Source organism: Lithobates pipiens, unplaced genomic scaffold, assembly GCF_037356315.1.
Source record: "Lithobates pipiens isolate NorthernLeopardFrog02 unplaced genomic scaffold, aLitPip1_a1.2 Scaffold_3, whole genome shotgun sequence".
In the NCBI taxonomy this organism is placed as follows: Eukaryota; Metazoa; Chordata; class Amphibia; order Anura; family Ranidae; genus Lithobates; species Lithobates pipiens.
Genome location: NW_027507790.1, coordinates 19,553,612 through 19,579,865, shown reverse-complemented (window position 1 = coordinate 19,579,865; position 26,254 = coordinate 19,553,612). Strand labels below are relative to the sequence as shown.

Below are 26,254 nucleotides of genomic sequence, written 5' to 3'. Positions count from 1 at the left end.
ACTGTGTAAGAGGGCAATACCTCTGATTTTTTTCATCTCCAGAACAGAACATTCACGGAAATTTTCTTTTGAATACAAGTACATATTTTCTAGGCTTGCGGATTTGTGTCTTTTTTTTGTGCTGCATTTCTCACTGTAGTTTGTCATCACAAGAGGGCCAAAAAAAAATGTGCACATGAGAAGAGTCAACAGAAAGGGGTTGATTTTTTAATCACTTGCCTGCTCGGTAGCGCTGGCATCGTCACATAGAAAATGATAGACTGCTAAGATAGTTGTCATTTGTATAATAAAATAGTGCAGGATTGACAAAAAAGTGAAACTAAACCAAAGTGCCCCGGGCACTTACAAAACTGACACAACACACCCAGCTATGACAGCGACTTTACACACCAACATTAAGAAGCCTCTTGGTTGTGCGTTTAAAAATTCACACAAAAAAAATCTTAACAGCAAAACCCACTGCTTGTACATATCACTAAAATATAAAAAAAAATCTTTCCAACTGAATAAATATATGTTAAACAGTTCAACTAATATCTGGTAAAACATTATTACTACACATGCACACACACACACACACACACACACACACACACTACACATAGGTGACAGGTAGCCACTTGCAAAAAAGCAGAGAAAAGGAAAAACTAGGTTGTTCCCATAGTAACCAATCAGGCATCTGCTTTCACATTCTGACCCACGCTGCAAAAAAATAAATAAATAAATAAAACAATCCTATTTCCTGCTTAGAAAATCAGACCAGAATTAAAATGCGCTGGTATAACCACAGCAGATGCCAGCCCTATACGTATAATATAGTGCCCAAGATGTCCCTCCTGCGTTACCTGGGTTCAGGCAGTACAATCTTCCTACTGGCCCTGGCCAGGGGGGTGGATTTGCTCTTCTCCATTGCCATCAGATAGCTGACATCAGCAAGTACTGCCTCTAGGTCTGCCATGACTCAGAAAAAGGAGACCCCCCCCAAAAATCAACGGAGAATTGCAGAACCACTACTAACGGGTTGCAGCGTTAGTCCAAAATAATGTGAATATAGTCAGGGTGATACAAGAAATATAAAAATATTAAAAAAAAGCTTTCCCAGTCTACAGTGAAAACATGCTGTTTTTCTGTTTTTATTAGCTTTTAAAGAAGATCAGTAAATGACGCTAGTAGACCATAGTTCATTTTGGTTTCTTATCTGATTATCCACCACAATATATGTACGGTATATATTCATTCACAATATTTTTAGGGTTTATTTTATCATTTTTAATTGCAGCAACCCAGTGTCTCCTTTTCCTACACGATGCTTCTCAATTGGTCATCCCAACACGTTGCGGCTGTCATAGTGAACTCACATGCAGGTTCACTAGGCTCCTCGCCTCTGCTAATGGACAGATTGCCCTAAAGTCCTAGAGCTCATTTCCACACAGGGGATGAATGTATACACGTTAGACTTACAAAAAAAAATTTAAAAAATAAAAAAAAAATCACTGGCTGCAGGAAGCCCAGCTCTTGTTTGCAGCAATGGCAGCCACAATGAGCTTCCTCTTTTTCTAGAGGTCTTCATATAAAAATCAGGGGATAGGAGTCAGACTTCACCAGCCAAGTCGGCTTATTTAAAAAAAAAAAATAATAATTATAATAAATCATTGGCTAGATTAAAATGAGAATCCAAACAAGGAAGAATAAAAAAAATCCCAAGCAGGGAGCTTTGTAAACACCAGATCCGTCTCCCTCTGCAGTCTTCTGGCTGCAACAGCTGTTTTGGGTGCTTACAAAGCAATCTTCAGCATATCCACAGGGCAGCAGATTGGGGGGACCGAGCCATTCCCTTCTAATGGGCCAAATCTTGCCTTTCTCCAGTGCTGACAGCCTCCTGCTCCTGTACAGCAAGGCTCTATTAACATGAGCAGAGAAGCCGTGATGTCTGTTACTTCCTCTCCTGTGTGTGATAGCACGGACGGCCACTCAGAAACTCTGGGGGTGGATCGCTTCAGTCTGCCGGATCTGGAGCGTAAAGCAAATAGTGACAGCTAAAAAACACAAGCATGCCTAGTGCAGGCTATTTGTTTAAAGCGGTTAAGCAAAAACTCTAAACTGCAAATGTCAAATATACCTTTGTTCAGGATTTCCAAGTGCTTTGAATGAATAAAATGATGCAAAGGATCAAAAACCACAAGCGGGCCAAGGGTGTAGCTTGTTGACATTTAGGAAATGTATTGGGTTTTTTTTTTTTCTTCCACTGAAATAACGTACAGATAGCAGAAAAACTAGGCCTGGATTATAGCTTCGTCTACGGTCCTTCTTAAAAAAAAAAATCAGGCTAAGACAATGATGATAAAGATGGAGGCTGACACTAAATACAAGCGTTATTATCAAGCTGAACCAACAATACACTATGCTTTTCCGTCATCGTTTTGTAGACTAATGCCTGGTGCACGCGATGAGATTATCGGACAAACGATCGCACGCTTTCTTTTTTTTTTTTTGCATGCTAATCGTATCGAAAATGAAGAGTTTACTAAAGTGCCAAAAATTCTCGCATGACAGAATAAACATTTGGACGTTCTGTAATGTATTTGTATTGTATTGTATTTTTGAAACAACAACTGTACTGAATAAAACAAAAATCGTAGGATCTGGTATCGTACGAGAAAAGAAAAAACAAATGTTCTTGCTTGTCCCATCGGATAATTTCGCATGAATTGTCGTGATCGGGTCTCGAAATCTGTGTATTAACAATCAGTTTATTGTATGATCGCTTGGAAAGCGGTATTTTTAGTATGATTTTCTAATTGTGTGTACTGGGTGTTAGGCTGGATTCTCACACCTATGCAGTTTTCGTGCATTTTGCAGATTTGCACTACAGTCCATTTAACATGGTTTCCTATGGAACACGTTCTGTAGTGCAAATCTGCAAAATGCAAAAAGCACAAAAAAAACTATGCTCAATGGGTAGCCCTGCGATCTGTTACGCCTAAATAGAGATGGACCTCCTCTTCTTTTTTTTTTTTTTTTTTTCTATCGGATTGGAGGTAGACTGGTGTAAACAGACTTGCACCCACCGGTCCCTAGGAGTGAGTAGACCATCTGATCAGGTATGCCTTTAAAAACCGACAGTCAGACCCGGTTGGAACACCCGTGTGAATGAGTGAGTCCAGCCTTAGGCCTCATTCACACGGGATTTTACTCACAGCTTCATCAAGAATCCAGTATATAACTGCCACTGAATTTAAATTGGATAGCTGCGGCTGCTCAGCCTGTACAAAGCAATGGCAGCTGTCCAAGGGTGTTAGCAAGTGATCGCACGTGGAACAAATTACCTGCCGTTAGAAACAGGTTATTCTTCCCCTGACACAAGAGATTTACTAAAACTGGTGCACTCAGAAGCTAATTGGCTACCATGCACAGCTGCACCAGATTCTAACTTCAGTTTGTTCAATTAAGCTTTGAAAATAAAACCTGGAAGCCGATTGGCTTCTCTGCAGAGCTGAACCAGATTTTGTACCGTGCAGTTTTAGTAAATAACCCCCAAGCGGTTTGCATCCAGGGGCAATCGTCTGTCCCTAATGGCAGATAATGGCTCCTTGTGTGTCCAGCAGTGGCCGTTGTTAGCCAGTCAATGGTTTATACAGGCTGCACAGCCACAACTATTCACATTCAGCTGTGGATCCAGCCACAGGAGTACAGTGGACTGTTGCCAGCGATGAGGAGAATCCCGAGTGAATGAGGCCTAATGCTAGCCATACACAGCTTACCTCTTGTTCAGTCCACAGGCAGAACAAAAGAAACAAAAATCAAATTGATTCCCCCATACATGCTAAGGTCCCTTTCACACGGGTATTCCAACCGGTTCTGCCTGTCAGTTTTTAAGGCAGACCTGATCAGATGGTCTACTCACTCCTAGGGACCGGTGGGTGCAAGTCTGTTTACACCAGTCTACCTCCAATCTGATAGAAAAGAAAAGAAAAAAAGAAGGAAGAAGAGGGGGTCCATCCTCTGTTTAGGCGTATCAGATCGGAAGGCTACCCATTGAGCAGAGTGGGCTGTCTGTGTCTGCTCTGTATAAACGGAGCAGACTCTGATCGGTCATCTGTCCACTCTCCTCTAATCAGCAGGGCATCAATGAAAAGATCCCTTGCTGATCAAAAACAGAACCTGCTCTGTGTGAAAGCGGCCTAATAAAGTGGATGCAAAAATCTCTACTGCTAGCAAATGCATGGTTGTCTAAATACCCGAATAATGACTGTATCTGATAGGATGAAGTCACTGTTCCGCCATTAATTTTCCACCTGGCTCAGTAAATCTTTTTAATCGACTTTTAGGCCAGCAAGCTCCACCTCGGCCCCATGGACGTTAATAGGAGCATGCATGAAATGCTTATTAAAAAATAAAAAAAAAATAAAAAAAAACACACATTGAAATTGAACAAAGAAGCCAATGCTCAAGTGAAAACCTAGCCCAAAACCTGCAGTCCCCGAACTATTCACGCAACCCAACATCTCTAACCAGAAAAAACACATATATATATATATATATATATATATATATATATATTTTCCATGATAAAGCCGCGTGTGCTCATAAACAAGTAGCAGTTAAAGTCCAGTCATGCTACTGTATGCTTACAGCTGCAGCAAAATTCCTTTATAGATATCCCAGTAACATTCGTTTGGAGAGAACGGTCTAAGCGTCAGAATATAATTTTCCACAGAATATAGCTGATAAACCAAAATTAGACATGTACCGAAATCTCGGCCGAAAACAGTGTTATCGGCAGAATGCCGAAGAGAAAAGGTGCCGATAATGGCACCGGAAACGCACCACATTTTTACCGCAAATTCACAGCGATTTTGCCACAATTTTACCAGGATTACTGTGCTTATGGTGTGTTTTTCATAGGTCAGGTGACAAAAAAAAATCACATAAAAAAAACTTAACATGGGTGCATTAATGATGCGTTTTTAATGCATTTGAACTTGGAGGCGCGTTTTTTGTAACTGACCAAAAATGCACCAAGCTTGATTTTTAACACCACAATGGACCAGTGTGCATACATACACATAGAATTTAAAGGGATACATTTTTCTTGCGCTAAAAAGGTGCCATAATGGCCGACAATTAGTTCATATTAATTTAAATTGATATGAATTAAAACGTTGAAAATATATATAATATATACAACATATTTATTTATAAATTGTCATTTTTGGTTTTTGGTCAAGTGCACCTTGCATTTTCGGTTTCGGCACCAAAATTTCTATTCGGTACACCTCTAACCAAAATAGTAGAATAGGTTTAAAGAGAACATGACAACTCTTACATTTTAGTCCCCGAGGACTATAGTGCTTTGAGAAAAAAAGTGGACGTTCCAAAAAATGTAAGGGCCCTATGTCAACAGTCTATATAAAGAAGGGAAAACCATAGGTTGCTTGCTTCTAGCAACCACAAGCATATGCAGAATCCGGTCACTAGGTTTTCCAAAGTACCTGCCTTTACATACAACACTCCGCTCTCTCCCCATGGGACGTAGAAAGCTTCTGGGTTAGGCCTAGGGCGCTGAGGGAATGGCTCATATGCCAGAGTTGACAGATTCTCTATAAGTACTATAGCCACACAATTATATGCAAACACCACAATCAATGATTCCAGCGTGCTCCTCCTTATTAGATGGGCCCTTCACACATAACTGCCCCCTTGGGAACACACCATTAGATTAAAATAAATATGTGCTCTCTGGCTTTTCAGGCACCTCTCAAAGCCTATAAATTGTTAAAGGTAGGTAGGTAAAAGGTAGGTAGATATTGGAACTCACTGAAAAAAAAAAAAAAGATGTGGAACCAGTTTAATCATAAACAATTTGTATATGCTACAGAGAAGAAAGATTCATGTACTGGTCGAGAATAAGCACATGAATTTCCCCACATGGAAGGGGGCGGTACTATGGCTGGAGTGTTCATATCACAGACACCTGATCAAAGTAAACAGTGCATCCTTGGCATTAGGGGGTGGAATAGTGCCCCATCGCCGGTGCCAGTGGGAGGGATAGTGCCCCATCGCCGGTGCCAGTGGGAGGGATAGTGCCCCATCGCCTGTGCCAGTGGGAGGGATAGTGCCCCATCGCCTGTGCCAGCGGGAGGGATAGTACCCCATCCCTGGTGCCAGTGGGAGGAATAGTGCCCCATCCCTGGTGCTACTGGGAGGAATAGTGCCCCATCCCTGGTGCTACTGGGAGGAATAGTGCCCCATCCCTGGTGCTACTGGGAGGAATAGTGCCCCATCCCTGGTGCCAGTGGGAGGAATAGTGCCCTATCCCTGGTGCCAGTGGGAGGAATAGTGCCCCATCCCTGGTGCCAGTGGGAGGAATAGTGCCCCATCCCTGGTGCCAGTGGGAGGAATAGTGCCCCATCACTGGTGTCAGTGGGAAGAATAGTGCCCAATCATTGGTAAAAGTGGGAGGAATAGTGTCCTATCATTGATTTCAATGGGAAGAATAGAGCTCCACTGGTGTTAATGGGAGAAATAGTGCCCCATTGTTGAAATCGGTAATAGGAATTATACCCCACTGTTGGTGTCAGTAGGAGGAATAGCGTTTAGCATCAGTGTGAGGAAAAGTGCTTCAAGGACTGGATAAAGGCAAGCAAAGCATCACACCTGGCCCCAGGGGTGCAGTTTGGAGACCACTGTAATAGACTATCCCCATTCAGCCACCAGCCAAGAGATTCCCCAGCCAACAGGTGGAGAAATGGGATGCTGGTGACATCATTATCCCAAAATGGTCATTGCCACGGTCACACTGGGACCATGATATCACCAGCATCCCCGGGCCTTTGTTTACTTTCATCTGTCAGCCAGGTAATCTCCAGCAACCTGTTTTTGTGTGAACCGGCCCTGACAGTTTGAAATATCACTCTGCTCCATTTTTAAAAAAATCTCTATTGGGGTCTGTCCAAACCATTTTAGAATATCTTTGTAGAAAAAGCAGTCTTTTTTTTTTTTCTTCAATTTCGCATTCGCAGTTTACCTGTGATTTTAAGTGTTCCCATTAGACCATGTGTTTTCTGAAAGCTCATCAAAGTAGCATGCATGACTTTGATACGCTTTCATGCAAACACACCTTCTAATAGAATTCAATGGGAGCGCACCTAAAAGCGAGTAAAGCTCACATACAATTGCGCTATTGCCAAACCCCAGTGCAGCACTCTTATAATGCAATGTTTAAACTGTAAACGTACCAACAAAATTTGTGTACATCTATACATGTCTATGACAGGTGACATTTTATGATAGGCACTCTCTAAAAGGAAAAAAAAACATGTTACTGAAATCCTAAAAATGAAATATGCAAGGTTTTTAAAAAAGGGGGTTTAATTCATTAAGTTTAACTTATTTATACAAATGCATTAAAGACTCTACTAAGGACTCTGCATCTAGAACAGCCACATAATATAACACCCATGGGTTATACTAGCACGCTGCAGCCACATCAAACTAGACATTTCCAGACTTACACATGTATATAATATATATTTAAGAAAGGGGCCACACAGGCTGTGATTGCTTTTGCAGATCAAAGTATGAAATGACTGGATTAAAAAATTAAAAAAGCGTGAGCACATTATATAATTACAAATAACAACCCTTTCTATGAAAATAACTTGCAGTTATGGCTTCATATTAGTTGGCTAAAAACAATATCTTAATTTTAATCTCTAAGCAAATATACAAAACCTCTATGTTAGGGTGCATGCATTTTTTATTGCCCATCGTAAATTTTCCAGCACTTTCCCGTGCCCAGGGAGCTAAACATTGCTTACAGCATGCCGTACAAGTGAATGGCTTTACTAGACCATACTCTTGTAAAATGTCAGTGCGTCACTGCATCGCCATTATGTGTGCGTATGACATATTTCCCAAACGCAGAAGTTCAGGCTGGGAAAATATGACCAAAGAATCAGTAACAAAAAATAAATAAATAAATAAAGAATGTAACGCATTGGCATTTATTCACTTGTATGGCAGGCTAGGGCCGTCTTTTCGCAAGAGCACGCTGGATAGTTGCCCGGGGGCCCCACTTGCCTGGGGGGGCCCCCCAAGTTCACCTGAGGCTCCAGCCCACTGTGTGAACATCCTGCACATCCAGGGATTGGAGAGCAAGCCGGTTAGATGTGCACTGTGCAGCTCTGGTTAAAGACGTCACCTGTCAGATCCAAGCTGTGATGTCGGGTATGGGCCGGACTGCTACTCAGACCCGCCCCCCTGTCAAATAACCAATGTAATAAAAGAGTTGGCTCACATCATAATCCATTATATGCAGTGCTCCTCCCCCTCCTTATCACATCCACACACCACACTTCTCCATTCCTCCCTTACAGAGGCTCCTCCCCTCTAGAACGTTGTATATAAGCCCCACCCCCACATCCTTTCTGGCATGAGCAGCAGGTGAATGTGAGATGAGTGTATAGTGAGAGGAGGCTGAGCTCTGATTGAGACATTCCCAGGAGGGACTACAGGTCCCAGCATGTCAGCTGCTTTCTGAGAAGGTTTGTGTGTCTGCAGCTCTGATGTTTTTTATTGCGCCGTCACTGTGTACAGTGCTGAGGATATCACTCCCTGGGTACATGCTGTGCTGATGGGGGGCAAATGATGTGTCAGGCTGGCCTCCCCCTCAGCTGTATGTATTAGTGGGATCTCTCATTGCAGATATTGTCTCTCTCTGCAGATTGGATCTGTCCAGTGTGTGGGCTCCAGGGCCCCCTACAGGAGATCTGAGAGGGGGGTCTGGCAGTAAAGAGAACCTGTCATTGTCCATTCAGATCAAAGTAAAAGATAAGTACTAGAGCTGAGCGCCTCCATTGCTGACACCATCCCTGACGTCTGTCTGTCTGTAAGGCACCTGCTGCATGCTTTGCTCTGTGCCAAGGCCCCATCCCTGGTGTGGGGACACATTAAAGCCGACATTTAACTGAAAATCGAATTGGGTACACACTATTTTTCTCATTCAACCAGCAGGCTGAGCGAACATAAACAAAAACTGACAGCTCTGGCCGGGTCTTTGATTATATTGGTTGTTTGTCAGAGGGGGTGGGTCTGGGTAGCAGTCCCACCTATACCCAACATCACAGCTTGGATCTGACAGGTGACGTCTGTCATTGGAGCTGCACAGTGCACATCCAGCTGGCTTGCTCACCAATCCCTGGATGGTCACACTGCTGCAGGGCCTATTCGGCCACAAGTGGACATATATCGCTGGCTGGGACAAAGATGTAAAGTGTCAGGATCAGTTGTCTGTTTTTTTTCACTCTTGTGTAGCCCTGCACTCACAGATCAGCACTTTCACTTACTAGCTGGGTTCACACTGGTGCGATGCGGGAACCCTGCGAATCCACTGTGAATTCCTGTATCACACCCGACAGTTCACACTACCATATGCAAACTGCTGGGGAGTGCCAATACAATGTTAATGACACCCCCCCCCCCCATTTTAGCTTGCATATCACACTGCGCACTGTCAGTTCAGACATGAATCAGATCGCATAGGTGTGAGCACCCATACGATCTGATTCTGGTGTGGACCAAAAACGGGTCCTCTGCGATGCAATTTCAGCCATACTCTCTGTATGGCTGAAATCGCACAGACACCGCATGTGATTTGTCGCTGTCAGAAGAGGACTGCCATGGGTCACCATCTCCCTCATATGGGCCCCAGCGCACTACTTTGTCAAGGGGCCCATGATGCTGTTAAGGTGGCACTCTATACGCGGCATGTACACTTCCCTGGGTGTGGAAAACCACCGGGATATTTGCGCTAGTCATAAAACATGCCTAATAGGCCATGTGCAAGAACCCTAATGTAACTTGAGTTTCAGGATGGGAACTTAACCCCCCCCCCCCCAAACTTACACCACTAGCACCAGCACAGCACCCGCAAAAAAATGAAATAAATAAAATGCCTACTACTACCCTTGTACACATCCTCCAGCAAGGAAATATGGTGAGCGCTATCTGATTTGCTGCAGCATCTAATGCATTATGAGAAGCTCACAGTGTGCAGTGAAATTAAAGTAAAACAATTTCAGTACAGCAGGGCAGCCTGTACAATTGTGCAACTTGAGAAACCAGGGATAGCTGGTGTTCAGCCTAAAGCCCTGATCAAAAAAAGAGAAAAAGGCACTTGTGGTGCCATTATTGCTTGATAGTACCCCAAATGCAGACAGCAGTTGTGCATTTTCGGTGTGACACACAAAGCACTTGGTTCAGTGACAACATTTTGTACAGGAGCTTCTTTAGCACATTTTTGGAGTAGAGAGAGGCCCATTCAAATGAATAGTGCCACTCCAAAAACACAGAACAAACGTGCCAAAATGGTGAGGCGGTAGTGTCACTCAAGTGTGAACAGTGTCCTAACACATTTTCTTGGGGTGTGACAGTAACAATATGTAGATTATGGATCAAGATGTTAACATTTTTTTTTCTACATTATAACAAAAACAGAAATCCAGGGCCCATCATCCTTCTTAAAGTGGAGTTCACAGCCGGTTTCCTACCGTGCATGCATAAAGCGCACTGTGCTCTGTGAATGGGCTAGCTGCAGTGGAAAGGAGGAAGGGGGCTGAACTTCCAGCTCACTTTGCCATGGTGAGCTTAGCCAGAAGTGGGAGCGGGTACCTGACAAAACCAGGTACCTGTTCCCTCCATAAAGGTGTGGGATGGGGGGGGGGGGTCAAACAAGCGGAGCTTCCCCTTTTGGGTAGAGCTCTGCGTTAACCACTTTAAGACCGCAATACGTAAATTATATATAATATTTTTTTTAATCACCCGCAATTCTCTTTTTCATAAAAGCAATTTGAGTGGCCGATTAGTCGCTGGATCACTTTTAGATGCAGTGGGAGAGGTCGCCCCCCACCCAGCTGCTCGCCAGCGTTTTTGTGGCTTACCATTCTCACCCAAAAAATGATCTGACAGTTCACGTGGCTGGTCACAGAGGTAAGGAGAGACCAGGTAAATGTTTTTTGTTTTGTTTTTTGTTTTTTTTTATCATCTGATGCTTTTGAAAGGTAGGAGGAGAGAGTTGAAGTCTTATAGACCCCAGATCTCTCCATAAAGAGGAACCATCAACCCTTATTTTCTATCACAAGGGATGTTTACATTCTTTGTGATATGAATAAAAGTGATAAAAAAAATGATTTAAAAAAAGGAGCAATGTAAATAAAAAAATAATGAAAAGTGTTCCCATCCCTCCATGTTCGCGCGCAGAAGCAAACGCATACATAAACAGTATCATGATGTATTGCCATGAACGTTACAGCAAGAGCAATAATTCTAGCACTAAACCTCCTCTGTAACTTTAAAAACAGGTAACCTGTAAAAATTTGTAAACGTTGCCTATAAAGATTTTTAAGTATCATAGTTTGTCGCAATTTTAAATACATACCTCTATTTATTCTGTGTAAAATCATATATATTTTTTTTTTAATTGGGTTATATATTGTGGGTTGTTTTTTTTTTTGTTTGCATCAAAATTCATTACATTTTATTTTTTCCAAAAGAATTGCATTTTAAAAATTGCTGCGCAAATACAATGTGACAAAAAGTTGCAAAGATCACCATTTTATTCTCTAGGGTCTCTTCTAAAAGAGGATATAATGTTTGGGGGTCCCAAATAATTTTGTTGCAAAAAAAATTAAAAATAGATTTTTAATTCTAAATAAAAAAATAAATAAAATAGAAAAGTGCCAGAAAAGGCCTGGTCCCTGACGGTTCTGTCCTTTCTCTCTAATCTGACATTTCTTTATCTCGTTTCTAGGAGCCAGTTTATTGTCATGAATCAAGATGACTTGATTAATTTGCTATTATTTTGTCAGAAGGCTCTTCATCTTCTTTGGCTTCATGATGTTTGCAGCTCAAACTCCAGTGGAGAGATGTCACTATTGGAGACTCCGAGACATACTGGGGGGGTTTAAAAAAAAATAACTGGTGCACACAGAATCTGGTGAAGCTCTGCATAGTAACCAATCAGCTTTAAGATTTTATTGTTTTGGTGCAGCTCTGCATAGTAACCAATCAGCTTTAAGATTTTATTGTTTTGGTGCAGCTCTGCATAGTAACCAATCAGCTTTAAGATTTTATTGTTTTGGTGCAGCTCTGCATAGTAACCAATCAGCTTTAAGATTTTATTGTTTTGGTGCAGCTCTGCATAGTAACCAATCAGCTTTAAGATTTTATTGTCAAAGCTTAGTTGAACAAGCTGAAGTTAGAAGTCAATTGGTTACTATGTACAGCTGCCCCAGATTCTATGTGCACCAGTTTTAGTAAATCCCCTCCATAGTGTCATTAAAACTGGGAGATTCTCCCTAAGGGCGGATATTAATGGGTTGAGTCACATAGCACTTTCTTAAAAGGTCAGGGTTTCAAAGGAGAAATCTGTACACCTTAACTTCCAGCTCCACCAACTTGCCAAGCCTGTTATAAGGCGAATGGCTGTATTTGCTGAACATTTTATATATATGTCACAGAAAGCAAAAAAAAATGATATTTAGGAAGCCACCAAGAAATTCTACCTTCAAACGTTCCAATTGAAATATCAGTTTTGGCGGTGTGTATGATGTAAGATAAATAGTTACGTTTAGAGATAATGGGCCACTTCAACTGAATTCAACAATTGTTCTCATTTGTGCTTTTGTTACAATCTTTTTTTAGGCTTCCATTGTGATATGGCAAATATGAGAGGACTGGACACATCTCCGGATACATCGATTAACTGACCCAAAAGTCAGATGAGCCAGTGGCCTGATCCAAGGGGTATTCAATCGCCTTAGGTGGGGTCAGGACATTGTTTTCCCCCCTTCTGGGATTAAATGAAAGCTTCATAAAGGGGTTTTTTAACTTCATCTGAATCAGCTGCTTTTCGACAAAGGGCCGAGTACGGAAACGTGTTGGAGCTGTGATAACTTGGCATAAAGAAAAGACATTATCAGTTGACATACCGTGTGATCTTTCTTCCCTTTAGGTTTTCATTTGGATGCCGAGGGTGGGAACAAGCTTAGATCTGAAACTAAAGTGTTACTAAACCCATATTAGTAAAACTGGTCTGTAAATGCAGTAAACCATGCTTGTTATACTCACTGAGGAACCTAAGGGGTTCTTATTTTACTGTCCCTAATCCACCTCCTGTTAGAACAGAGCCTTGGAGGCACTCTGCACATGCTCAGTTTGGTGTGTATTGCTAGTGAGTTTTTTTTTTTTTTGTGGGGGTGCATGTGATTAGTACAGGGCCAATCAGTACAGTCCAGACAGAGGCCATGCATCCTAGTAGGTCAGTCAGAGGAGAATGAAAACTCCTCCTACAAGCTTTAACCAGTGCTCAGCTTGATAGAAGTCACAAGACTGCTATATACTGCTGATCAGAAAAGGTATTCAGTTTATATTTACTAAAATACTTGCATTTCCATGTTCAGTGCACTGTGGGAGACCAGATATAGTGAATGCAGGCTCCTGGGTTTAGTAACAATTTAAGTTCCACAGATTTGGAAGATTTACAGATTTGGAACCTGCAAGCCCTTTTTCCCTGAAGAAGATGTGCATTTAGTTATTTCGAAATGCGTTGGTCGTTCTGTCTGTCCGACAAGTTCTGGGCTTTCTCCGCAGCTGTTTCCATTTCTGCTCTTCATGGTGCTGGGACTCCACACCCCCAGGCCTATTCTTGTAGCATAGGATATTATGGTAGATAAATAATACAAGACAGGTCTTTTAAAAAAGAAATGCTTTGCTAGTGTTAACCTGTATTTTGCACAAACTGAGCAAGGTAACAGGTCTAAGCAGCCCTCTGCAGGTCTGATCCAATGGCAGACAACCCCCCCCCCCCCCCCCCCCCCCACAAAAAACAACAACATTGTACCTTCACTATGGGTGAAAGCCCTCTGTAAGAGAGCAAATCAGATGGTAGAAGAAGTGTAGAGAAACGAATGCACTCCTATGGTCCCCCCCTGTAACACAAATCAGTTCTTTTTCCTAATAAGGACATAGCATGGGTCCAGGCCCATATCACACCAGCAACTTTGTAGCAATTATCTGTAGCAACTACAAATCTCCATGATCATTTTATCTGTTGATTCGTAGATGGCTACAATACTTGTCTTTACAGCTTGAAATTGCTATTATGCCACAATTATCAACAGCTGCCTTGGATAATAAAAGTAGCTAAAAGGTTGGGAATATTGTAGTTAGCTTCAAATGCTGGGGGGGAAAAAAAGTAAACTTCTCAGGAATGGAGAGAATTATTGCAGCAAAATTCCTTTTTTCTTAGCAACAAAAAATAGGATACCAATAGGATATTTGTATCTGCTATAAATCCAACTCTGTAATGCTGCTGTTAGAAGAACAATAAAAAAAAAAAAAAATGTAGAATTATTTAAATATATTGCCAAAAGTATTGTGATGCCTGCCTTTACACGCACATGAACTTTAATGTCATCCCAGTCATCGTCCATAAGGTTCAATATTGAGTTGGCCCACCCTTTGCAGCTATAACAGCTTCAACTCTCCTGGGAACAAGGTTTAGGAGTGTGTCTATGGGAACGTTGGATCATTCTTCCAGAAGCGCATGTGAGGTCAGGCACTGAAGCTAGACTAGAAGGCCTGGCTCGCAGGCTCCACTCTAACTCATCCCAAAGGTATTCCATCAGGACTCTGTGCAGGCCAATCAAGTTCCTTCACCACAAACTCGCTCATCCATGTCTTTATGGACCTTGCTTTGTGCACTGGTCCAAATCATTTGGTGGAGGGGAGATTATGGTGTGGGGTTGTGTTTCAGGGGTTGGTCTTGGCCCCTTAGTTCCAATGAAGGGAACCCTTAAGGTGTCAGCATACCAAGACACTTTGGACAATTTCATGCTCCCAACTTTGTGAGAGCAGTTTGGGGATGGCCCCTTCCTGTTCCAACATGACTGTGCACCAGTACACAAAGCAAGGTCCATAAAGACAAAGACATGGATCAGTGAGTTTGGGGTGGAGGAACTTGACTGGCCTGCACAGAGTCCTGTGTGTGTTTTCTGCAATTTTTTTATTTATTTTTTATTCTTCTAACAGCAGCATTACAGAGTGGGATTTATAGCAGATAAAAACAAAAAAATGAATTTTGCTGCAATACTTTTGACAATATAGTGTATGTAAATATAATAAAATATTGACAGCAAGAGAATAAACAATGTAGCCTTTAGGTCATATAAATAGGGGTTTTAGGATGAAAAAAAAAATGCAATGTGTACTGCAAAAAAACATATTGGCCAGCTTTGAGTAAATTTGTTGAAGCCTTTAAAGCTCCAGCCAGTATGGCAATGTAAACACAGATCCTAATAGGAGTGCCATCACTTTAAACAAGTTGTTAGCAGGCTTTCAACATGCTTCTGATAATGCTGAAGCTTACTGGAGCCTGATAACAGCTTGTTTAATGTAATACTCTGCATCCCGGAGGCTGCCATCGCAGAACGTTCCCTTTTGAAGTGTTAGTTCCCACGTAGGGCAAAGTAAACATGTCTCCAACAAGGGCACCCCCCCCCCCCAAACTCCTCTTACCTGAGCCCCCCACTGCTCCTTGCTCCTCCACAGCCACCACTGAAATTGGCTTTGTTGGCCACCTGCGTACAAGGTAGCAAGTCGCATACACCCTCAAACCTTGAAGTGCCAGGTATTCTTAGCCAGTTGCAGAGGAGGAAGAAGTTGCCTGGGAGCTCAGAAGCCAGGGGATATCCTTTGTAGGGACACTGTCAATTTGCCCTGCATGGGCAATACCACAATGTCTCTTTAGAGTAAAATACCCTGTACACACAGTCGGACTTTCCAACGGAAAATGTGCGATCGGATCGTGTTGTCAGAAAATCCGACCGTGTGTGGGCTCCATCTGACTTTTTCCATTGGAATTTCCGACACACAAAGTTTGAGAGCAGGATCTAAAATTTTACGACAACAAAATATGAATGTTTAAATTCTGATCGTGTGTAGACAATTCTGACGGACAGAATAAATTACAAGACAGAAGCTATTGGCTACTGCCCTCTTTATAGTCCTGTCATACGTGTTGTACGTCACCTCGTTCTGAACGATCGGTTTTCCGACAACTTTGTGCAACCGTGTGTATGCAAGACAAGTTTGGGCCAAAATCCGTCGGATTTTTTGTTGTCGGAATGTCCGATCGTGTGTGTATAGGGCATAACTCCTTTTGATGCAAAAATTATAATATATATATATATATATATATATATATATATATATATATATATATATATATATATATATATATATATATATATTCTAGGTGATCTATGTACATGGCAGAGCCTTTAACAACTTTTGTTGCAGATTCCTACCTTTACGGTTTGTTATTGTGAAGACATAACAGTTTGCCTGCGTCCATGTGCAAAGAGAATGGGAATGCTTTTATAATTATCAATCAGCTGCTGCTTTTGCACGGTTATAATGAGGAAAGTGTCAGGGTCTGCATTAATTTAGATGTGACTTTCCTTTGGGAATATCTTACCAAAAACGAATGCAGACTTTTGGTAAAATCGGTAAGCCAATCACACAAGCAGGAAATTACATTTCCTTGTTGCGGCGCTTTTCAGGCACTTCCGAAGCGCTGCCCATTCATTCCAATGGGCAAGGCATTTTGGAGGACTAAATACAGCACTCCCAAACTGACCCAAAGATGCTGCTGGCAGGACTTCTCGGAAATTCCTGCAAGCGCACCGCCCCAGTGTGAAAAGTCACATTTGAATGAATTGGAGGTGGTTTTCAGGCACTTAGCAGAGGCCATTTCCAGCGCTAAACCTCTGCCCCAGTGTGAAAGGGGTCTAAGGCTACATTGAAGTGAGTTGCAGTGTGTTGCGTAAATTTTTATGTAGCGCACCACATGTCACTTCACTGCACCCGCGGTCACAACTCAATGCAGTGCACAGATCTGCATTTTCTGTCATTTTTGTGACAATAAAAGATTAATAAAAAAATATAAAAAAAAAAAAAAAGCATCATGTTTTGTAAAACCGTGTATCGTACCACCATTCACTGCCCCTACACAACTAACATGTGCACACATTTTAGTGTGCAGGTTGCTGTTAATGAACCCTAAAAGGTTTAGCAGAGCTGCTTGAAAGACTGAAAGCTTTGCAAATGCTATGAAATGGTGTCTTGTACATGAAAAATCCCCTATGTACAAAGCCTTAGAGGGCCCTTTTACACCAGCTGTGTCATACTGCGATCAACAGGGGATTCATAAGCAGATTCCCTGCTGAATCAGCACTGAACAGTACACAGTTGTCACTTTTGTGATTTCCCTGACTTTTTTGCCCTCCTGGAACTTTAACTTAAAGAATAAGTTTACCTTTTAAAAAATAATACACATTTCTTTTTAATAAGGAAAAAATAAATAAAAAATTGGGCATTTTTTTTCCTGGAGCCTGCAGAGCATTGCACATGTGGTCAGCAGATCGCAGGTGCAGTTTCAGTCTCCTGCAAACTCTCAGCATAGCTGTCTACCCGTATCTCATATGGGCAGGCAGTTACCTGAGGGCAGGAAGAATCAATGGATTACCAGAGCTGCTCACCAGCACCCTGGTAGTTTATTGAGAACTACAAGCCATCAGCTGCAACGTCTGACAGAACTTGTAGGCATTCATTTACAACTGCGCTCTTTTCAAATTGTGACAGTGGGAACGGGGGAGAAGAACTCCTGTGCACTGTCATGGGGGGGGGGGGGGCTAGAGCATGTTACATGTTCCACTCTAAAAACCGGTGGGACATGTATTATGTTCTGAAAGTGAACTTATCCTTTAGGCTGGGTTCACAATGCTACAAATTGGATACAGTTTCCACACATCCAATCTGCATGTCAGGAGACTGTGACCCGCTCTCAATGGAGCCAGTTCACACAGCTCCTGGATGGCTGCGGATCAGTTTTGCAGAAGAGTCTTGTGCATTTTCTGGTCCATTTCAGGTCCAAATTCAGCCCAAATTTCAGACCGAATTCAGACCTGAAACGGTGAACAGGGATGCACCGGACCCCTGCTGTGAGGCGTTTTGCACAACCATGTGAACCCATCCTTATACAGACCCATGTTATGTCAATGGCAGGTGATGTAAACGGAAATGTGTTAAAAGACAGGCCTGTCATATTTATGTCTGATATTCATTCATATTCTCTCTCTCTCTCTCTCTCTCTGGACCTAGAGTCCTAGACAGACAGATACAATCTGATATAAACGTATGCGTGTCTGTTTACATTTTTCTGGATAGAGACTAATAGTGCCCATACACTAGACAAAAAAAAAAAACTGTTTGAAAATCTGTCATTTAAACAGTTTGTTCGTTTTTCATCCCCAACGGGCACAAATTGATTGTAATGTTTTGGGGCAAAAAACAAAAAAAAAAAAAAAGTATAAATAAATCAAAGGAAACATTTGAAAAACTGCTGCCGAACAAAAGATAAATTGAAAGGTTAATATGTTTCATTCCCGTTAAAAATTGAACTTTTACTGCGTATATGTGACGAAGAAAAAAAATTTAAATACAAGAAACTGACTAATTTCTGTCCATTGAACGATTTATCCTTCAAAATTCCGTCATTACATGATGGTAATCTTGTTTGCTCTCACAACTGTGTATTCGTTTTTTGAAAATGCATTCAAATGATTTTTGGACAGGCTAGCATCACATGAAGTTTCCATTCAGATCTGCCTGAAAAACTGAAGATGGACCTGATTAAAATGGCCACTTGAAATGGGCCTTACAGTGAACCCTTAGGCTCGATTCACACTGCTGCAACATAGGAGCTGACTTGTGAGACCCCCAAGTTGCATGATATTAAATTCAATGTTCCCCTATGACAGCAGTCTTAACTGACGCTACACAAGTCGCTCCGATTTTTAGAAAGCATTCCTGCACTACTTGGGTCTGACTTGGGTGCGATTTCAGTCCTTGTACAAGGCTCCTAAATAGCATACAAGTCATAAGGAAGTCGCAGGGCAAAGTTGTATGACTTTGCCATCATAGCAGTGTGAACCAAGCCTTAGTCAGGTGTATAAAAGTAACAATTTACAAGTTTGAAAAAAAAATAAAAAATAAATATGTGAAAGAAAAAAGTAACCTTTTTCTTTGCGGTCTATATGGCTGGTTCTTTTAGCTGTTGACAAACTGCAATGTCAGAGTTCTAGTTCCTATAGTAAGGCCACGTGTTTACTTATAGCAGCTCCACACATGCCTGCATAGATCAAATTATTAATTTTGTATAAATGACATTTCATGAAAAACACATGTTGCTCTGCTACTATACAGCAGATATATAATAGAACAGATACAGAAAAAGGCGAAAACTGAAAATGAAGAAGCTAGGACAGAAGTCCAAAGCAGGCAGTATATAGCATGACAGATAAACCAACAGGAAGTAGCGGTTCCTGGGCTAACCGTTCTTTCATCTCCAGACTACAAAATAAAAAAAAAAATCTGCCAGAGAGGCTTTTTTTTCAGTTAAGTGCTTAAAAAAAAAAAAAAAAAAAGACAAAATACTCCGCCAACAATCTGTTTCAGTTTGGCACAGGCCAATTTTCAATGGGTAGAATCACAATTCTACTTATTCAGAGGGTTGATTTGTCGGTCACAGTATTTGTCGAAAGAAATGGGGTGACAGATCTATTTTAACGTGTTTTGAAAACATTACAATGGTAGGTGTATGGTATAGATGGCAACCATTGCATTGTACGCTCATGGAATAAGCCAGAAACCATTTACCACGAAAGGTCACCTATTCATCTGGCCACTGTGTGGCTTGAGCTTTAGGAAATATCTATTTTAAGAGATCCTTCTGACAGCAAGGACATGTTTTCAAACAATACATGTCAAAGCTGAGCTATGAAATGGAGTATAATGTTTGATGAGATAGCGGTGGTGCTGACTAGGCGCCTCTACATTACATGGCGACCAAGCAGGAGCCACAGATAACCATTGGCTGCCATGACTAGTGTGATGTCACAGCAGCTGACTACAGCCAGAAAATGTCTCCATTCTACAGGCTCCGATCTAAGTGGAAAAATTGGTATTCCCTTCAGATCGAGCTGGTTTAACCAACGAACAAATGTGTAACTCACGTTCAGATGTGGGTGTATTGACCCATACATCATTGGGGCAGGAGGAAAGCTGAGCGCAGAGTACAGGCACAGCATGAGCCATATTCACATACCATGGCCAGGCCAATATTTTCATTAGACAGGGAAGGGATCAATGCAGCCTCTTTCTCCAGCCTTCTATTCACAAGTAACTGGGAAGCCATGCTGTGGAACCACCAGTGTACGACAGATCTACTGGACGTGAACCAAGTCAGCTATACACTGGCAGATAGGTTCTTCTAATCGAATCTCACCGTTCTCCGAAAATCTGTCCATTAACAGAGCCAGCGGGCAACTGTTCCAAATTAATTTTTCATCACATAGGTTCCAAGGCAGACTACACATTTTTGTTTTCTGTTACATGCCGGCTAGTGAAAGGAGCAGCGCAGTGAGAAACATTTAAAGTAAGCCTGGTATAAGAGAAATATTACATTGATCATTTGGAGTTTGGAAGTCATGCTAATCCTTTGAAAGTTATTGAAGCCAATCTGTTGATCTGCAATAAGTATACATACCAGAAGTCCTTATCTGTATACATGCATGAGGTCAGGGACGCAAATGGGTTGATTTACTAAAGGAAAATATACTGCACATTGCAAGTGCACTTACTCCAAAGCTTTGTAAACCTTCACTCTGCAAAGAATACCCAATCACGTGCAAGGAAAAAAAAAATTAAAAATAAAACCAGCATCTTTGCTTCCACATGATTGGAAGACAGAAATCCAAAGAGCTTCCCCTGATTTCAGAGCTTCCCCTCAGATCTAGAGCAAGCGCACAGTATATTTGCCTTTAGTAAATCAACCTCAACGTATTGAAGCACAGGTTCACCAAGACAGCCAGGCCACCAACCTGTTCAATAAAAAAAGAGGCCAAAAATAGCAGCATGCCTTTTTTTTTTCTCATGACATATTTCCTTTAAGATCAGGCAGGCATTCCATATGTGTACAAGCAAAAATGCTGTGGTATGGAAAGGACAAGGCCCCATTCACATGATCAAATAGTGCAATGATGGCGAACCTTGGCACCCCAGATGTTTTGGAACTACATTTCCCAGGATGCTCATGCGCTCTGCAGTGTAGTTGAGCAACATGGGAAATGTAGTTCCAAAACATCTGGGGTGCCAAGATTCGCCATCACTGATCTAGTGGGACTAAGCATTCCCGCTACAAGATTTTGACATGCAATTTTCACGTGATTCTGCTTGTCGCATAGGGCAGCTTATTCATCCCAATAGGGTGCCCTATGTGTGTGTCACCCAAAAGGAAGCTTCTGCTCTTCTTTGGGGTGACAAGCTTCAAGCAATTTTTAAAGAAGTGCTTTGCTAGGATTGCCACGCAATCCTGTTGACCATCAATTGCGGCAGAATCGCATTGTGTTTGGGGTGCCATTAAAGGACGAGGGCACCCAAACACGCGCAGTGCTTCGCATTGCAACTGACACTTGATTTGGATTGCAGGCAGAATCGCAGCAATTCTACCCACAATCCCGAATCACAAAAATTTGAATGAAGCTTTAGGCTTCCTGTACACTGGCCTATACTGGCAGCTCCTAAACTCCATAAACACCTATGTGTCTATGTACACATAGGGGGTGATTTACTAAAGGTAAATCCACTTTGCACTACAAGTGTAGTCGTTGTAGATCCGAGGGGGGCATGCAAGGAAAAAAATAAATAAAAATACAGCATTTTTGCTTGTACACGATTGGATGATAGAAATCAGCAGAGCTTCCTCTCATTTCATAGCTTCTTCTCAGATCTACATTGACTGCACTTGTAATGCAAAGTGGATTTGCCTTTAGTAAATCAACCCCAATGGCTTTTTGGAGCTGCCGCATATAGGTGAGCCTCAACCTCCCTATCCTTAACACAGGAGAATCGCGTTCTGGATAGGAACGTTTTGACCACCGACCACTGGAAAAAAACGCAAAAAGCAGCAAAATCACTGTGCGATTGCACTGTAAATGTAGGCCTTAGACAATTTCTTCTTTCCCAGCATTCATGACTTGTTCACACCAGATCTGTTAAACTGCATTTTTTTGCACACCACTGCACATGTATGGTGTTTACAGAGCACATAGAGAGCAATTGTTGCTCATTCTCTGTTTACACCATACATGTGCGGTGGTGTGCAGAAATAACACAACTAAAACGGACATGGTGTGAACAAGCCCTCGGTGTCAATTGCCCTTCAGAATTTGTATCCAAAGTCAGGCTGGCCATGACAAAATATTCAGCAAAGGGAAGCCAAGTAACGCCAGGTTTGCATGCTGTATCGGCTTGATTTTACTAATATTTGGGGAATGATCTGTCCAATTCAGTGTCATTCCACAGCAATAAAGCTAGCTATCTACAGGAGGTTGATTTACTAAAACTGGAGAGTGTAAAATCTTGTGCAGCTCTGCATAGAAACCAATCAGCTTCCAGATTTTATTTGTCAACGCTTATTTGAAAAAACTGAAGTTAGAAGCTGATTGGCTACCATGCACAGCTGCACCAGACTTTGCACTTTCCAGTTTTATTAATTCAACCCCACAGTTAGCATTTTTTATTCAGCCTGCAGTCTCTGAAAAAAAAAAAATCTGCTGTCAGAATACCCGAACAATGGCTGCATCTGATTGGCTGTTCAGCTGACAAATTTCCTGTCTGGCTTCTTCGATATTTTAAAGTGGCAGATGTCAGGCATGAGGGTGCGAACAAGTCAACCCACATAGCAAATTTTGTCTGGTGCATCAGTAAGGCCTGGTTCACACCTATGCATTTTTTTTAGCATGCTTTCAGTGTTGCAGAAACACACTACAGTCCATTTAACATGGTTTCCTATGGATGTAGTTCACATCTGTGCATTTTATGGAAAGGGCCATGGACCTTTTTTCTGGTTTTTGGTTCCATAGACCAGCCTTCAAAAATTCCACTCACCTCCTCACATTTTTTGAGTGGATTTTGAGGGCTGGCGAGCGTGGGCTGCCTGGGAGCAAGGGGGGCAAGCACCATCGGCCGGCGGGTTGTATAGGAGTCCTTCTCCCAGCGCTCACGGAGGGAAAGAGAGAGGAGAGAGCCAGCTGGATGATCAGAGCGCGAGGGACAACACTAGCGCCTTTCATTTCAATAGCCGAGTGTTCCCCACATTCGCTGTCACACACAGCCCTTTCCCCTGGTCCCGGGGAATTTGATAGACAGATCACCTGTCCAATCCCGGGATGAGTGATGTGTATAAAAGTTCCCCGGCCATGGGGCGGGACTGTGTGAAATGCTGAGTGGCGGGAACACAGCAATTGAAAGCAAAGATGGTCCATTGATGTCCCCCGGCGCTCTTATCATCCGGCCGGCAATGCTCTCTTTCTCTTCTCCCCTGCATGGGTGGACACGGGTGAGGGCTGCATTGGTGAGCATGGGTGAGGGCTGCATTGGTGAGCACGGGTGAGGGTTGCATGGGTGGACACGGGAGAGGGCTGCATGGGTGGACACGGGAGAGGGCTGCATGGGTGGACACGGGAGAGGGCTGCATTGGTGAGCACGGGAGAGGGCTGCATTGGTGAGCACGGGAGAGGGCTGCATTGGTGAGCACGGGAGAGGGCTGCATTGGTGAGCACGGGAGAGGGCTGCATTGGTGAGCACGGGAGAGGGCTGCATTGGTGAGCACGGGAGAGGGCTGCATTGGTGGGCACGGGAGAGGACTGCATTGGTGGGCACGGGAGAGGGCTGCATTGGTGAGCACGGGGGAGGGCTGCATTGGTGGGCACGGGAGAGGGCTGCATTGGTGGGCACGGGAGAGGGCTGCATTGGTGGGCACGGGAGAGGGCTGCATTGGTGGGCACCGGGGAGGGCTGCATTGGTGAGCATGGATAAAGTTGCTTAATTCCGCGTAAACATTTAAGTGTCATTTCATGAGATAAATGAGGGCATGTTTAGGGGCGGAATTAAGGGCAGGGCAGGGTAGGGGTTGGGCAACTTGTGGCGAGTAACCCTTGAGGCCTGGCTAGTAGCTCAGGACTTGAAATTTTGAGCTATGCTATAGACTACAATGGATGAAAAGCATGTATTGAAATTTGCAAAATGCACCTGTAATATGCAACTAGCATAGGTGTAAATCGGGCCTCAGTGGACAAAATTCAGCAAGCTTAAATGGTCTTCCCTTTGCAATATAAAAGAATGAATAGTAAGCTCCTATTGCTTGCCATGAGGCATCACATACCTAGCAAATGCTTTCTCCGGGGTCCATAAATAAGGCCTGATCCATTCATTGCAGAACAAATACTAGAGAAAGCATCGTTACAGATAAACGCAACATGTGTCATCTACAAATACAAGGCACCCCTTGTGCAAGAGCGGCCTTCATTTATTTTTCTCTTTTCTTTACCTGGGTTCAGGCAGTACGATCTTCTTGCTAGCCCTGGCCGCAGGAGTGGATTTACTCTTCTCCATTGCCATCAGGTAGCTGACATCGGCCAACACCGCCTCTAGATCCGCCATGGTGGAAACTTGAAGTTATAAGTCAACCCAGCCAAGAAACGCAAGTCAACAAATTAAAAAAAAAAAACCCACAGTATCCGTTTAAAAAAATAAATACGAAAACTCTATTAAATTAAAAAAAAAGTAACACTGCAATCCAGACAGAAAAACAAAAAAAAAAACCACACAACAAATTTGTCTCTGCAACCTGCAAAGATGGGGACAATTGAAGTGGATGCGTTGATGGACCCAGGGGATGTGTGAATGCAGATTGCTCCTGAATGAGGCCTGCTTCATGTATGGCAAGGCAAGAGAGGAGGTTCAAGGACTTATCTGAGGAATCAAGCTAGAAAATATCCACTTTGATTTGTTTTACAAGGACAAATCCCAATGTGTGCTGAGCAGAGGAGACAATCCAGCTTGGAGGAACATCACCTAGCTCAGGATCTGATGGACTTCATTGAAGGATTCCACAGAGATGGTTGTGTGTGTTCCCCAGTATTCCAGCACAGATTGCAGGCAGTGGCACTTCCTTCAAGGAGTGGGCATGGTAGAAGAGGAAAATCAGGCGCTTTTCCCATCAAGATGCCCCTCGATCCCTCTCCCCAACATGTTGCAGATGTCAGGCACAACACATCCAGGCTTCAGTGATGGTCTCCAGCCCCAGCGATCTGCAGTCACAGCCTTAGCAGCACACCATGTCCCTGGCTTGCAGGAAGCCCAGCTCCTCTCTGCTGCAATGGCAGGCACTCACTACAATGTGCTTCCCCTTTTTTCTTCTTTTCCCCCCTTCTTCTTCAGCAAAGCCTCACATCAAATCATTGCTGATCGCAGGGTGGAGGGACCTCAGCAGACAAGCCTGCTTATTCCAAAGGAGAGCGAAGACTCGGCAATACATGGAAATGGGAATCCAGCGAGGAAGAATAGAAAATCCCAGCCAGGGGAACACCACATCCGTCTCCCTCTGCAGTCTTCTGGCTGCAACAGCTGTTTTGGCGCTTACAAAGCAATCTTCAGCATATCCACAGGGCAGCAGATTGGGGGGACCGAGCCATTCTCTTCTAATGGGCCAAATCTTGCCTTTCTCCAATGCTGACAGCCTCCTGCTCCTGTACAGCAAGGCTCTATTAACATGAGCAGAGAAGCCGTGATGTCTGTTACTTCCTCTCCTGTGTGTGATAGCACGGACGGCCACTCAGAAACTCTGGGGGTGGATCGCTTCAGTCTGCCGGATCTGGAGCGTAAAGCAAATAGTGACAGCTAAAAAACACAAGCATGCCTAGTGCGGCCTCCCCTCATACTGGGCCATCCCTGCACATACCATGCCATGGATCCACACACTCCATTCATTCCATCGTCTACACTATATAATGCATGCTACAGGAATTACACGTCCTATACAATGCCTAGGAAATCTATAGGATGCCTCATTTTACACATTACCTGTAAAATATATATACATACACACACACACATATATATTTATTATTTTATTATTATAATACATGATTTATATAGCACCAACAGTTTACGCATCGCTTTACAATGTACAGGGGGAACAATACAATTACAGTACAGTTCAATACAAAAGGTACACATGGGCCCTGCTCACAGAGCTTACGTTCTAAAGGGAGGGGGTGGTACACAAGGT

At 42.8% G+C, this 26,254-nt stretch overlaps 1 protein-coding gene across 2 annotated transcripts in view; it reads right to left on the bottom strand.

The window, feature by feature from the left end:
• GRK3 (G protein-coupled receptor kinase 3) overlaps nucleotides 1-25,794 on the bottom strand; it is a 415,982-nt gene extending 390,188 nt beyond the window's left edge. The window contains exon 1 of one of the 2 annotated variants that reach the window (XM_077461358.1): nucleotides 24,512-25,794. In XM_077461358.1, coding sequence (XP_077317484.1) covers nucleotides 24,512-24,624 — 113 coding nt within the window. In that variant the 5' untranslated portion in view covers nucleotides 24,625-25,794. Of the gene's footprint in view, nucleotides 1-845; nucleotides 1,476-24,511 lie in introns of those variants that run through there. The other variant, XM_077461359.1, reaches the window with a different exon arrangement.
• Between the last annotated feature and the right edge of the window lie 460 nt (nucleotides 25,795-26,254).